Source organism: Ostrea edulis, chromosome 1, assembly GCF_947568905.1.
Source record: "Ostrea edulis chromosome 1, xbOstEdul1.1, whole genome shotgun sequence".
NCBI classification, from domain to species: Eukaryota; Metazoa; Mollusca; class Bivalvia; order Ostreida; family Ostreidae; genus Ostrea; species Ostrea edulis.
In genome coordinates, this window is record NC_079164.1 from 19,714,479 (window position 1) to 19,729,846 (window position 15,368).

Here is a 15,368-nt window from a genome sequence, read left to right on the forward strand (position 1 = left end):
ATTGAGTTGGTACATACTATTTTGCAGAATCGTTTAGTTGGTACTCATTGGACCGCCCAAAGCACTCTTGGACCCCGGTGTCCGTCCATAATCTCTTCATGGCCGCCGAGAGTTCCTCTGAGAAGGGCTCGGTGTCTTCCATTCGAGATATAACATCCAAGACAATTTTTGCGTCTGACTGTAAAGATCAAAACAATAGGTTTACTTCTACGGCATAGAGTTCATCTCTCGACACACATGTAATAAATTTGCGTGACTTATTTCTATGAACAAAATGTATATTGCACATATATATATTTCTTATGCAATACCGCCTCTTTTATTGTTTACAAAATCACAACCCAAGTACTTTCCAAAGATGACTGACTTGCTCCATTCATTGTATGCGTGAGCAGTAACTCCCGGGTTGTACTTTGGGCAAACGAAATTACGAATAGACAAACACATGATTACTAGTACCATCACATTTACACGACTCTACGACTACAACTCCTAAACCAGGGTTCTACAAGTCGCAATATCCCCTCGCAACATGGAATATTGTTAGATACATGTAGCATTCCTGCAAGTGCTACTGATATCAAAACACAAGCAGTTTTAAAGTCAAACACTTCATTTCACTGACCTTTTACATGTAAAAGAATAAAACTTAGGAACCAGAAATATTGGAGTAAAATACAAAAGTACCTAGTTTACAATTAATTACCTAATCAATGACCTTGAAATTACTTAATCAGTGATCTTGACCTTCTACATTCTTTACTGAAAATTAATAGTCTTATATTTTTATTTCTTAATTTTTATAAATCAAAAGAGAAAGAAATGTAACTTGCATCTTGTACACCAATAGATTTCGGAAATCTCCTTCCTGTGACCTTGACCTGTAACTCTTAACAATCTACTAGGTATCTATACTAGGTATCATCATTTCAAATTTGATTTTTTTTTAAAAAATCCAGCCATGTATCTTACATAAAGACCCTGGTTCTATGGGTATCCAGGAGATCAGCTGATGGTCACTGAAGCAGAATCTCAGAACAAAAAAGCCTTTGATTACAATTTTTCATCTAAATTTAGTAAAACTTGCAGGAATGATATCTTTTGTATAGACCTTGGTTCCTGTTAGTTTTTACGGTGATAGGTCAATGTCACTGAAAGAAATTCTGAAAGGGCTACATGTATCTGCCCTAAAAATCGACAGTTGTGGTTTTATTTCAAAATCAATTGTACACTTGCATTTTGTGCAAGAATCCTGAAGCAACTCAGTTTTTATATTTAATTTGATCAAAATGATATTGAATCAATTTAAGCATTCTAAGTTTTAAGAACTTGTGCTCAACTTTGTAAATCAATTACAATGAAATATGTTTAAAAAAACAACAACCCAAACTTATGACATTAAAAACATGACGTTTTGCCGCCATTTTCAATACTTTGCTACAACATCGTTGTTCTACATGCTCTCTTCTGTAAAACGTTCACACAAAATATAATTTTACCTGAATTTAAGTAAAAAGTATACTTGACGGTGAATATCATTGACAAATTATACGAAATTACATTAGACATGATATCTTTTATGAAACAAAAACAGATTTAATGTTTCTCTAAAGCTTTAACATTCTGAGTTTTACGAGGCCCAGGAAGGCTGTTATTGTACATAGGCCCCTTTATTGTTGAGAAGATTAAATCTACAATTCGTATCCAATTTTCGTCAAACTATCAGAAATGTCACTCTGCAAACAGATCTTACTTTAAAGATCAATCAATGAAAGGGAAATTAGAAATCTTCCGTGTATAAGATTTAAGCACATTTAATATACAAGTTGTATCAATGTTTGAAAGACCTGGGTTCATGTTGGTTTCGAGGAAACAAGTAAACATCCGAGGACATTGTCCAGAGGGATAGTCTTAATTTCCTTGTAAAGTAGTTTTTGTTGTGTATTTTGTATTGAATTTAAAAAAAAAAAACGTGTAAGGATACAATAAGATTTTTGGTATATCTGCTTTTCAAAAATGTAAAAGGTCAAGGTCACTGAAATGGACTTTACAGAATTCTGTCTGTTCTGAATTCAACAGATAGAACTTGCAGGAATGCTATAATTTAACAATATTCCATATTCAAAGGGGATGCCCCGCCAGGATAAATGGACCTTTTTAATGCATTAATAGATATCAAATTGTTTAAATCGTAAACGAAAAGTAAGAATCCTATCCCGTCTGATATATTTTTATTTTTAAGCTGCAAAATATGAAAGCCTTACTTTAAAAGCTGTGATGTTGCAGATTTTATTTATAAAAATAAAAATGTGTCAGAAAGGAAAGGCGGAGTATGCCTACTTGTTTTATATTACCGTTACATATGTAAATAAAATAATTCATCCGTATGATGTACATATTGTATTTCCCCAGATTCTTATCAAAACAAGAGGCCCATGGGTCACATCGCTCACCTAAGTCACCTTGGCCCTGCCATGTTCAGCTACTGTGATATTAAAAGATTGTTTTTATCAATCTTTTTTCCCATGAACAATTTTGACCCCATATTGTGGTCCCAACCTAGCCCCAAAGGATCACAAAATAACTGAAAGTGAACTCACACGACACAGAGATGACTAACATGGTCATGCTGTTCTGGATAAGACCAAGGTCATAGATCATGATATGATGACCCTGCCATAAGACATCTATATGCAGCATATGGCAGTTCTATCTTTTACAGTTCAGGAGATATTAAATAGGTAAGATTTTTATTTAAAGTATGTCAAACTTCCAGGTCAAGGTCACAATGGCAAGATTCACAAAATAATAAGGTATTGTCATAAAGAACCTATATACAAAATATGAAAGCCCTACCAAGCTTAAATAGTTCAAGAGACATTCTTAAAGATGTTTCCTGTATCAGCATATAACACTTTAATCCCCCCTTGTGGGGTGACCACACCCTACCCCCGGGGACCATGAATTGCAAAAACTTGGATCTAATCTATGTCAGGAAGCATTCGTATAAATAATATAAACTTTTCTGGCCCAGTGGTTCTTGAGCTGAAGAGTTTCCCTATATCTTCGCATGTAAAACTTTGATCCCCTATTGCGGCCCCACCCTACCCCCGGGTGTCGTGATGTTTTAAAACTGGAATCTGCACTATGTCAGGAAGCTTTCATGTAAATTTCATCTCTTATGACTTAGTGGTTCTTGAGAAGAAGATTTTTAAATGACCCCATCCTATTTTTGCATTTTAGTGATTATCTCCCCATGGTCCTTCATTTGAACAAACTTGAATCCCCTTCACCCATGACTGATGTACACTAAGTTTTGAACAAACTTGAATCCCCTTCACCCATGAATAATGTGTACCAAGTTTGATTGAAATTGGCTCTGCCATTCTGGAGAAGAAGATGAAAATGTGAAAAATTTACAGACAGACAGACGACGGGTGATCAGAATGGCTCATTTAAGCTTTAAAAAAATATGTCAGAAAATTATTCCAGTGGAAAGTATACAACAGATAACCAGTGTCAAAGACTAGCGCACTCAATCGTACGCAATGGTACTACAATATGTCTGACTCTTTATATTATTACGCATGACATTAGTACATCTAGGAGTGTTCTTTTCCCATAAACAAAACACTCATCAGAATTGATATGGCACTGATAATTCTATCAACCTGATGGGTTGTCAAGTCCACAAACATACAGGGAAATAGTCAAATCTGAATTAACAACTTAATCAAGATTTGTTATCAATAACAAGGAAACGGACACTGCTAATTTGCTATTCGAACAATAAAAAGTAGAAAAATTTATAATCAGATATTTTAAGACGAGTGGGTGGATATCATTCTTTAATAACAGGAAACTTTACACTTTCGATGTCTTGTAAATAGATGTGGCGAATGAGACGTACTCTATTTTAAAGTGGTACATGTATGTATGTATGTCACACAATGAAAAAAAAACAGAGAATGAATTCAATCAACCACAAGACTTAGTTTTACCATTTTTTTGTTAGAATAATTCAAATGTAGGGAACGTGCATCTAATCATTCAATATTTCAGATTCCTAGGTTAAGGTTTTGTAAAGAAAAGTCCGGAAAACTACATTTGGCACAATGTTTCATAAATCTCGTAAAAATACATTCACTGTCAAAGAAACCTAACCTTGGTCTGTAAACATATATACATATTAACAAAATCGTACACCAAATTTTAGCTTCCTAAGTTAAAGAATGTAGAAGAAAAAGCAAGAAAAACTATATTCGGCACAAAGCCTCGTAAAAATCATTAAACTGTGACGAAATGTAAATATGATCTGTAAACATACAATGGTAAACCATATAATACATCTCAGCTTTCTATATGAAAACATGGCGATAAGGGGCACGGCTGTTAAAAGTATCAAACAAATCGAATTCAAATAGTGAGCTGCCTCACACAAATGGCAAGCCCCAAATCATCACATCAAAGTAAACATCAAGTAGGAATGACCTTGACCCTGGGAGACGCAAAGGTCAAGGTCAAATTAAACATATGACTTTGACCCTAGGAGATGCAGAGATTAAGGTCGATATTCAAACACATCAAACATGGCCTTGAGCCTGGGAGGAGCAAAAATGAAGACCGAAAGTACAAATCAAACGTCATATTTTTCAAATGTATAGAATAAGCCGCTCGTTGGGCAATGCGCTCGTTAGTCGCATCAAAGTCATTATGAAAACAAGTGCTGAAAAACAAGTGGGACAAAATGACGGTCAGACGAAGAGGAAAGCTTTAGTCCCCTTCTTGACTGCATGCTAGATATGTAACATCTTGTATAAACTTCTGTCAGCACAATATGCTATATTTGCATTCATTTTTATAGTTTTGTATTTCTTTTTAAAAACAATCCACGTATTCCATGTAAGCTATTAAACCTACTTTAACCCGAAGGTTATGGGCCGGTCGCGGTAGCCTGGTGGCCAGGGCGCTCGCTTCGCAGCTATAGGATATCCTGGGTTTGATTCTTGATCCTGTCGCCACGTGAAACCTCCGACGTTTAACATTAGTGCCTGTTCCTTCGCCAAGCGCCCGGTATCAGAAGTAAAAGTCACGGGTCTTTCGGACATTACCTTAAACACGCAGATTCCGCGTCACGATAGATGTGGGCATAATAAAGTTCCTCAAGATGCAGTTTGTTGGAACTTGAACTTGTTGAATTCCAATCTAGTTAACCAGGCCTAGCCCTATAAATGTAAACTGAATCAAACGATGCTTGCATATCAATTACAATTCATACCCGTGAGGTTCTGGAGAATAATTTCAATACAGAAATAATTTCTGTGAATGTCATGCCAACGACCAAATTTTTGGTGTCCATTTGTGTGCCGATATCGTCCGCGCCCGGTCCCCGATGTACGCGCATGCTCATGGCAGTTCCTACCTGTACATGTATATGAGGCCGACCGTAATGAATGATTTCTTGTTACTATAGTAACCAATTGTCATCTCCCGCGCACTCTTAAGTGTGCCAAGTATGCCTGGCTGTTCATTGATTTGTATATCAATAAATTTACGTAAGAAATTTCCAGCAGTATGTAGCAAACAACAATGTTACGGTGCAGGGCTTTTTACGCCTCATGCATTTTGACTGTTATTTCAGAATTTCATGAATATAGAAGAAAATCATATATATCAAAATTGATTAATGATGCATTAAACAACATTTATTTCAAAATAAATCAGTTATAATTTTCTCTTTCAACACATCAATGTTTCGATTCTGCTGTTCAGCAGTATCTTAGAACAAAATAATCTTATTAACTATGACTCAGCATGTTTTATAATAATGAAAGTGCATGTGTATTTCATATTTATCTCGCTACTGCGATCATTGGGAAATCTATGGGGCACGAGGAAAACGTGATTATATTTCAGATCTGCTAAATAATGAAAAGGGAACCGGTATGTGTGTGCAGCAGGCAAATGATCTGGTTAACCATTTCACTATTACGGGAAACAACCGAAGAATAATTTTCGAATGAAAATCTCCATTCTAGAAATCAGACGACCACGCCCTATTCACCTTGAAGGGTATCGAGAGAAATATTGATACCTTTTCTAAGAAGTATTTCTATTTTACAATTTGTCCGACCTATGTTGTATTCGGCGCGTCCGCCCGTCAATCATGGTCAATGTTTTCTAGTAAAATTTTTGCTGAGGTATTAAAACACTCAAATGAGCTTGATTTTCTTAACTCTTTAACTTTATCGCTTGTTTGTTGGTGGTTTTTTTTTTTTTTTTTTTTACGGATGTAGCATGCGCAATATAGAGCCCAATCAAAAGTTCGGGGAATGTTTTTTTTTTTCAAAGTCAACTAACTAATGATATTTTGTGTCTTTTGGCTGTTATACTTAATGAAAATAAATAGTTTGCCCTAAATCACAATTTTACGTGCGAGAATACCTAACACAGTGGTTTCCACTTTCATTTGCAATATGAATAAGTAAGAGTCTCTCCCCAGTGTCTTACATTAATCAGCCGTCAGAATTTTATCAATTGTTATGTAGATAATCCTCACTCAATTGTTATATAATTGTTTTTGTCAGCATATATACCTGAACTCTCGCCTGGGCCCACTTGGAGCCAGAGCCCCCTCTCCCTCCCTTTTTGCTCTTTTGACACAAATTTCTTCAAATGTCATATTAAATCGAAACCGTGCATGCAAGACCCTTACTGTATTTGATATATTCGAAAGGTGTGATAAAATTTCAGATAAACTGGCTAGTATTTGCACTATGTGAAAATGGATTTAAATTATACGTACAATTTATTAGAATAAATCCATGTTAAACCACAGGCCTTGGGGCATGGATAATGCACACCCCATCCCCACTCACATGCCTTATTTTTTCTGATCTGGGATTAACAGATTTATTTTCTTTTTACTTTTGTTTTGTAAATATACACTAAAGATTATCGAAAAATGTTACTTTCTTCTCTGCTACGTATATATAGGTCCATTAGCAAAAATCTCGTTATCAGTGATTTTATATCTTCTTACCATCGCTGAATATGTGACTTTTACTAATGTGTAACAGAGACGGTACATTTTCAGATGATCTTTAATGTGTATTTACATATCATAAGTACAACAAGAGGCCCAAGGGCCACATCGCTCTCCTGAGTCACATTGGCTCATATTCAAAGATTTTCCCTATATATTTGTATGCAAAACTTTGATCCCCTATTGTGGCCCCATCATACCGCCGGGGGCCGTGATTTGAACAAACTTGAATCTGCATTATGTCAAGAAGCTTTCATGTAAATCTCAGCTTTTCTGGCTCAGTGGTTCTTAAGAAGAAGATTTTTAAAGATGTATCTTATATATTAGGATGTAAAACTTTGATCCCCTATTGTGGCCCCATCCAACCCCCGGGGGCCATGATTTGAACAAACTTGAATCTGCACTATGTCAGGAAGCTTTCATGTAACTTTCAGCTTTTCTGGCCCAGTGGTTATTGAGTGGAAGATTTTTAAATGACCCCACCCTATTTTTGCGATTATCTCCCTTTTGAAAGGGACATGGCCCTTCATTTGAACAAACTTGAAAGCCCTTCACCCAAGGTTGCTTTGTGGCAAGTTTGGTTGAAATTGGCCTAGTGGTTCTTGAGAAGAAGTCGAAAATGTGAAAAGTTTACGACGACGCCCCCGACGACGACAGTCAACGGACAAATTTTCATCAGAAAAGCTCACTTGAGCCTTTGGCTCTGGTGAGCTAAAGAAGTGTGTAGATCCCAGATCAGAAAAAAAAGTTGAAAGGGGAGGGGTGGTGCATGATCATTAAACTACCCTATTGTGACCCCACCACGTCATTTTAGGAGTTCCGATTGCCGATTCCAACTTCCGGTGAAATATCGATCCCGATACTTACGATTAAAAATAAGCGATAAATTTTCATCACAAAAATTGTGACGTGGGGACACCGTGTGCATACAAATTGAATAACGCGCCAACACACATTATGAAAATTTGTTTGCACATACCATTGCAGTTATGAGGCTACATCTTTCAAAATATGATAATTAATGGCTTATATTTACATTATAAAAACCTTTTATAATGTGCATTTTTCATATATATCTCAAATCTCCCGCCTAATTCTTTGGTTAAGCAGCGATTAACGGAACAGCCGTGGAAAGCAGAATATAATATCATAACGTAAAAGAAAAGAATGTGCAATGCTGAAAAAAATAATAGTCCAATTCTTGAATCGATTTTCGATAAATATCACAAGTATCAACTTATTAACAAAATTTACAATCTGAACTGGGTTTAAACAGTTCAAATTTAACTAATTGTAAATAGCGTAGATATAGTCCCTATGGGTGCTAGTCGGCCGTGTTGTCACTTCAAGTTATTGTGTGGTAACAGAGTAGTCGTGTTATTGTGTGGTAACAGAGTAGTCATGTTATTGTGTGGTAACAGAGTAGTCATGTTATTGTGTGGTAACAGAGTAGATGTGTTATTGTGTGGTAACAGAGTAGTCATGTTATTGTGTGGTAACAGAGTAGTCGTGTTATTGTGTGGTAACAGAGTAGTCATGTTATTGTGTGGTAACAGAGTAGTCAAGTTATTGTGTGGTAACAGAGTAGTCAAGTTATTGTGTGGTAACAGAGTAGATGTGTTATTGTGTGGTAACAGAGTAGTCATGTTATTGTGTGGTAACAGAGTAGTCATGTTATTGTGTGGTAACAGAGTAGATGTGTTATTGTGTGGTAACAGAGTAGTCATGTTATTGTGTGGTAACAGAGTAGTCATGTTATTGTGTGGTAACAGAGTAGATGTGTTATTGTGTGGTAACAGAGTAGTCGTGTTATTGTGTGGTAACAGAGTAGTCATGTTATTGTGTGGTAACAGAGTAGATGTGTTATTGTGTGGTAACAGAGTAGATGTGTTATTGTGTGGTAACAGAGTAGTCATGTTATTGTGTGGTAACAGAGTAGATGTGTTATTGTGTGGTAACAGAGTAGATGTGTTATTGTGTGGTAACAGAGTAGTCGTGTTATTGTGTGGTAACAGAGTAGTCATGTTATTGTGTGGTAACAGAGTAGTCATGTTATTGTGTGGTAACAGAGTAGATGTGTTATTGTGTGGTAACAGAGTAGTCGTGTTATTGTGTGGTAACAGAGTAGTCATGTTATTGTGTGGTAACAGAGTAGATGTGTTATTGTGTGGTAACAGAGTAGATGTGTTATTGTGTGGTAACAGAGTAGATGTGTTATTGTGTGGTAACAGAGTAAATGTGTTATTGTGTGGTAACAGTAGTCATGTTATTGTGTGGTAACAGAGTAGTCGTGTTGTTGTGTGGTAACAGAGTAGTCGTGTTATTGTGTGGTAACAGAGTAGTCATGTTATTGTGTGGTAACAGAGTAGTCGTGTTATTGTGTGGTAACAGAGTAGTCGTGTTATTGTGTGGTAACAGAGTAGTCATGTTATTGTGTGGTAACAGAGTAGATGTGTTATTGTGTGGTAACAGAGTAGTCGTGTTATTGTGTGGTAACAGAGTAGTCATGTTATTGTGTGGTAACAGAGTAGATGTGTTATTGTGTGGTAACAGAGTAGTCGTGTTATTGTGTGGTAACAGAGTAGTCATGTTATTGTGTGGTAACAGAGTAGATGTGTTATTGTGTGGTAACAGAGTAGTCGTGTTATTGTGTGGTAACAGAGTAGTCATGTTATTGTGTGGTAACAGAGTAGATGTGTTATTGTGTGGTAACAGAGTAGTCGTGTTATTGTGTGGTAACAGAGTAGTCATGTTATTGTGTGGTAACAGAGTAGTCGTGTTATTGTGTGGTAACAGAGTAGTCATGTTATTGTGTGGTAACAGAGTAGATGTGTTATTGTGTGGTAACAGAGTAGTCGTGTTATTGTGTGGTAACAGAGTAGTCATGTTATTGTGTGGTAACAGAGTAGATGTGTTATTGTGTGGTAACAGAGTAGTCATGTTATTGTGTGGTAACAGAGTAGATGTGTTATTGTGTGGTAACAGAGTAGTCGTGTTATTGTGTGGTAACAGAGTAGTCATGTTATTGTGTGGTAACAGAGTAGTCATGTTATTGTGTGGTAACAGAGTAGATGTGTTATTGTGTGGTAACAGAGTAGTCGTGTTATTGTGTGGTAACAGAGTAGTCATGTTATTGTGTGGTAACAGAGTAGTCATGTTATTGTGTGGTAACAGAGTAGTCGTGTTATTGTGTGGTAACAGTAGTCATGTTATTGTGTGGTAACAGAGTAGTCATGTTATTGTGTGGTAACAGAGTAGTCATGTTATTGTGTGGTAACAGAGTAGTCATGTTATTGTGTGGTAACAGAGTAGTCATGTTATTGTGTGGTAACAGAGTAGTCATGTTATTGTGTGGTAACAGAGTAGTCGTGTTATTGTGTGGTAACAGTAGTCATGTTATTGTGTGGTAACAGAGTAGTCGTGTTATTGTGTGGTAACAGTAGTCATGTTATTGTGTGGTAACAGAGTAGTCATGTTATTGTGTGGTAACAGAGTAGTCATGTTATTGTGTGGTAACAGAGTAGTCGTGTTATTGTGTGGTAACAGTAGTCATGTTATTGTGTGGTAACAGAGTAGTCATGTTATTGTGTGGTAACAGAGTAGTCATGTTATTGTGTGGTAACAGAGTAGTCGTGTTATTGTGTGGTAACAGAGTAGTCATGTTATTGTGTGGTAACAGAGTAGTCATGTTATTGTGTAGTAACACAGAGTAGTCATGTTATTGTGTGGTAACAGAGTAGTCGTGTTATTGTGTGGTAACAGAGTAGTCATGTTATTGTGTGGTAACAGAGTAGTCATGTTATTGTGTGGTAACAGTAGTCATGTTATTGTGTGGTAACAAAGGAGTAATGTTATTGTGTGGTAACACAGAGTAGTCATGTGATGTAGATCATGGTGTTGTTGACATTTTCTTCCTAAGTTCGGGAGGAACGACTATGTCAGAAATATACATCAGAGTGTGGTTACTAAAAGCTTCCTAACAAAGCATTTGAATACACGAAGTTCTTTTTTTTTTTATCAGTGCTTTTACCCCGAATCGCAATTTTAACGCATGCTACATGTTACAAGAGTCCCGTCAAAGTTAAATGTTGCCTGCATTCGTTACCTCTCTTTCAGAATCAGCGAAGTGGATATGTAGCGCCCCCATGGCCCGGATGATAGCCACCAGAGACTGTATAGTATTGCTATACACCACAGGTTTATACTGTTTGTTGTCTTCAGTGGTAAACCCTCCTTCGTGGATAATTCTGTGAAAATTAATGAAAGAAAAACAATTAGAACAGACGACTACTAATCTTTTAAATTGTTGGTTGTTGTAGTTATAAGTGGTTTAATTTATTGTTTTGTTTCTTTAAAAAATAGGGTTTTTTTTGTGGTTTTATTTTTCACTAATTTCAGATTCCAATCACACCGACAAGGGTTGTGTTCACAATATGTATACAACTGCAATGTACTTATAATGAGTCAAACTAATCTTACTGAAATAACCGTATGAGAATTTGATATGTTTCTAAATCAATCTACATAATTCAAAGCAAAACCAGGTTATAAACATTTCCTTAATACGGATGGCACTACTCGGCATCCCTTGGCAACGTAATGTATTTTGTTTTTTACTTCCAGATGGAAGATTATTGATGAACTTTCAATGGAAGCACGTTAAACTACAACATCTTTTCTTTCAGTAAGGATTTTCATTTTGAATTGTAAACAAGATAAACATGACGTGAAGGCGCACGAATCCTGTTCCTCTTCAGAAGAAAAAGGCCACAGAAAGTGGTTAAAAATAAACAACCTAATAAGATGTTCATTTGTATTCGCTGGGGACCTGCATCAGCCCTATTTAGCTTCTGTTTAGACAGCCCGATTGGAGACCGGTGTTAGCATTATAATGTTTGCGAGGAAATATTGATTGAGGCCGACTCCATGCCTTGAGATCGATAGACCAGCACAGTTCTGCTTCGTTTAAATACAAGTCTACGCATCGAGGGTGTGTGGTTGCGATATTTTTGCAGGAGCAGGAGTAGTTGCATTTTCGATCGACGAGTTATTGTGTTCTCGTTTTCATCTAAAAGTTATGAATTACTTATGTGTGTGCCATTATGAATCATCATCTTGTGCTTCACGACACATTTTGACGTTCTGGAGATAGCGCGGGGCATTACATTCAGTAAATGCCAGGGAAAAAACACTCAGAAAACACAATGCAAATGAAATGTACATTGTTGCTGATGCAGATTATTCAGCATGCTTATAAAACAAAAATTAAATAATAAAGCAGTGTAATATGAACGATCATTGGAGACATATGTATTTAATAGATTACACAGATGTCGTTAAACTTGTTTTATTAATAACAAATCCATTGCAAAAATGTTGTCCATTATCACAACGAAGTTATAAATTGTCGACGCTATGATTTCATGCGGAAAAATAAGTCTAATGTGATAAATAGATAATATGCACTCGTACTTTACTATTTTCACAGATTGTGGACTGCTATCATGCAAAGATAATATGTGTACTACACTTTTGACAAATAGGTAATAAACCTAAAATCAATTATATGTCACTTGCTTTTGTGTAACTGCAGCATGATGGCTACAACGTCCAGATTTTGTAAAGGGACCAAATGTTCATAACATATGTGGTAATTTTCAAAACGAAAAATCACGGAAACATTCTACCAGGGTATGAACCATTCTTGAAAATGGGGTGACGCGTTTTGACATGCACTCCTTCAAACTTGTGTTGTTGCAGTAAAGAAATCAAAGCAAAGGGGCAAATCTGTGAGATCAATCGATGGAGCTCCGTGGCGCAGCTGATAAAGCCTTGTTGAATGTGTAACGGATCGATCCACTGAAGTTGATATATATATTGTGGGGACCCACCTTAGACAGTAGCACTGTTCTATACGAAGTTAGACTTCAACGAAAACAATTATAAATGACACTCTGGAGAGTTTTCTAAACCCCTCCCCGTGAAATTTGATGTCTGCAGACCTATTTTCATTAATCTACAGGAAAAAATAATCGAGCCATTAAAACAAAGTGTTTGTAAAACTACATCGCAATCAAGTCAAAACAGAATCGTACGCCGCACCTATAACAGTAAAGATATTTTTAGCCTTGACCTTTCAATTTAGCAAATTATAATCAGGTGAAAATTGCGGTAGACGGACCGAACATATTCCGATTTTCATATCTCGAGGTCACAGAAAGTCAATAACACAAGGGACCAAAAAAAACAAAAAAGCCCACCTAAAAAACAAAACACAAGGGATGTACAGTATTCTCTAAAAGTAACCGTTATTTGTAAAATATAATCCTGTAAACCAATGTTTCTCCAGAATTTATCTGGTTTTTACATGTATCTAGCATGAAAGACTAAATCTCCTTGCGATGACCTTGACCTTTGATATAGCTTTCTCTAACACTAAACATTATAGATGCAGTAACCTTTTGAGTTATGGTTATTTAGTTATGATTATATCCAACCATTTTTTATTCCTAGACAATATTTGTCTTTCTAAAACATGTATGCACCGAGTTCATGGTAGGAGTTTCTTTTGTTTCGTTTTAAATAACGAGTAAGCTAAAATTTAAACGAAAATGTCAAAATATGAAATTAGTTCTAGTTTGGATTATTAAAGTCAGAATCATTCCTACAGTGATTACGATGACACTGGATTTAACTACCATAAATCCTGTCTACTATCAGCAGAGACTATGTCCGTCCGTGGGTGTTGACCTTTTAGTCCTGCACTCTAATGGAAAAGCGGCGCTTCCCGATGGGGGGAGATGTGTGTGTACTACGCCGTCCTTGCCTTGATATTGATAACATGTAAAGTTTCAACTCTGTTCCCATAAAACGCATTTTGTGTATATGATTGCATCTCGGTGTATAATGTACTTGTTACCATACGGAACTCTCGACCCATGACTCGAAGTCCACAATCACATCACATTAAAGCCTGTTGTACGTACTGGCCCTGAATTGTAAGCGATATTTACCACCATGAAGAACTTAAACATATGTTGATTTGAACGATGAAGAAGGTACATTAAAAGTCCAACGTATTTGTGGTGCAATGAAGATTTTCATAAATCAGGGCTTGATTTTGCTGATGCCCACACAACAGCGTTGCATAACACAATTTATCACATGTTTACCCTTTTATCCAGTGGATATCACCCATTACATAAATTACAATTATTACACCATGTTTTCCTACGCTGTTTGTGACGTCACAAACAAACATCAATTTTACGTAGTTTGTTTACAAAATGTCAGAAAGCAAACTGTCCAACAATACAGTAATGTAAATGAATAACCGGGGGAGGGGTGGTGTTCACGTGTGATAAAAATACCCCCCCCCCCGTATGGTTTGATTTGATTTATATCCAGCTCGTTGTGAGTTTTCTATCTTCTCGCCAAGGCTCGGGGATAGAAAACACAACTTGTTGAATATAAATCATATATATATATATATATATATATATATATATATATATATATATATATATATATATATTTACACACACACAAACAAAACATACTCAGTGGGGGGAAATGTAGTGGCTGATCTTGTTTTAAAGAGGAACATTAGTGGTGATTGAATATGCCTCTTGGAATTTTACGTCACAGATATGATTTTATCCATATCATAACAACATCAGGAAACTACATATAAAAAGACATGCGTCACACTCTTACAGTGCTTAATGTCGTGATGGTTCCTTGTTATGAGATTTCAGCCCGAATATCATAAGTATGTAACTTGTAATATCGGTATCCTTGGCCCGTTCGAGTCCTCCGTGTCCTGGAGCGGTTTCCTGTCTATTCGGGTATTTGTTACGTTTCACGGACTATCATGCTTACACAACATGTTTAGACAATATAAATATTTATTTATTGTATACCAACGTCATTAATTAAATTGTGTTATTTTGAATGTAATAACACTTTTCTGTTTATTGATTTATACATGTATCACTTCCGCACAGCTCACACGTGACTGACAATGTCCTAAAGGCGGAGAAACAGGTTCCACAAGGTTGGCTCGCTATTTACAAGTTTTCTCGAATTTTCGTCCGTAATTTTTTCTCCACCAAAGAATACCGCAAAGCTCGTAATTTTGAAAATGGACTTCCGGTTAAAGAAAATGTGTGTGTGTTGTGAAACGTGCATCTTCCTGTCAGCAGATAACATCCAATAAACGTAATGCAGTTTATACCATGTTGATGCATGAGAGAATGCGAAACAAAACTGCGGTATCAGAAGAAATTCCACGTTTAAATTAATACCGCCAATTAAACTATCA

At 36.3% G+C, this 15,368-nt stretch overlaps 1 protein-coding gene across 2 annotated transcripts in view; it reads right to left on the reverse strand.

Moving 5' to 3' along the window:
• The window catches only part of LOC125663609 (guanine nucleotide-binding protein G(o) subunit alpha), a 30,953-nt gene that overhangs the window by 6,362 nt on the left and 9,223 nt on the right, over positions 1-15,368 (reverse strand). For both annotated transcript variants that reach the window (XR_008799705.1, XM_048895888.2), the window contains exons 3-4: positions 11,151-11,292; positions 18-178 (exon numbers count right to left, since the gene is read on the reverse strand). Coding sequence is in view for 1 of the 2 variants with exons in the window: in XM_048895888.2 (XP_048751845.1) it covers positions 18-178; positions 11,151-11,292 (303 nt within the window). In the remaining variant the exon portion in view is untranslated. The remainder of the gene's footprint in view (positions 1-17; positions 179-11,150; positions 11,293-15,368) is intronic.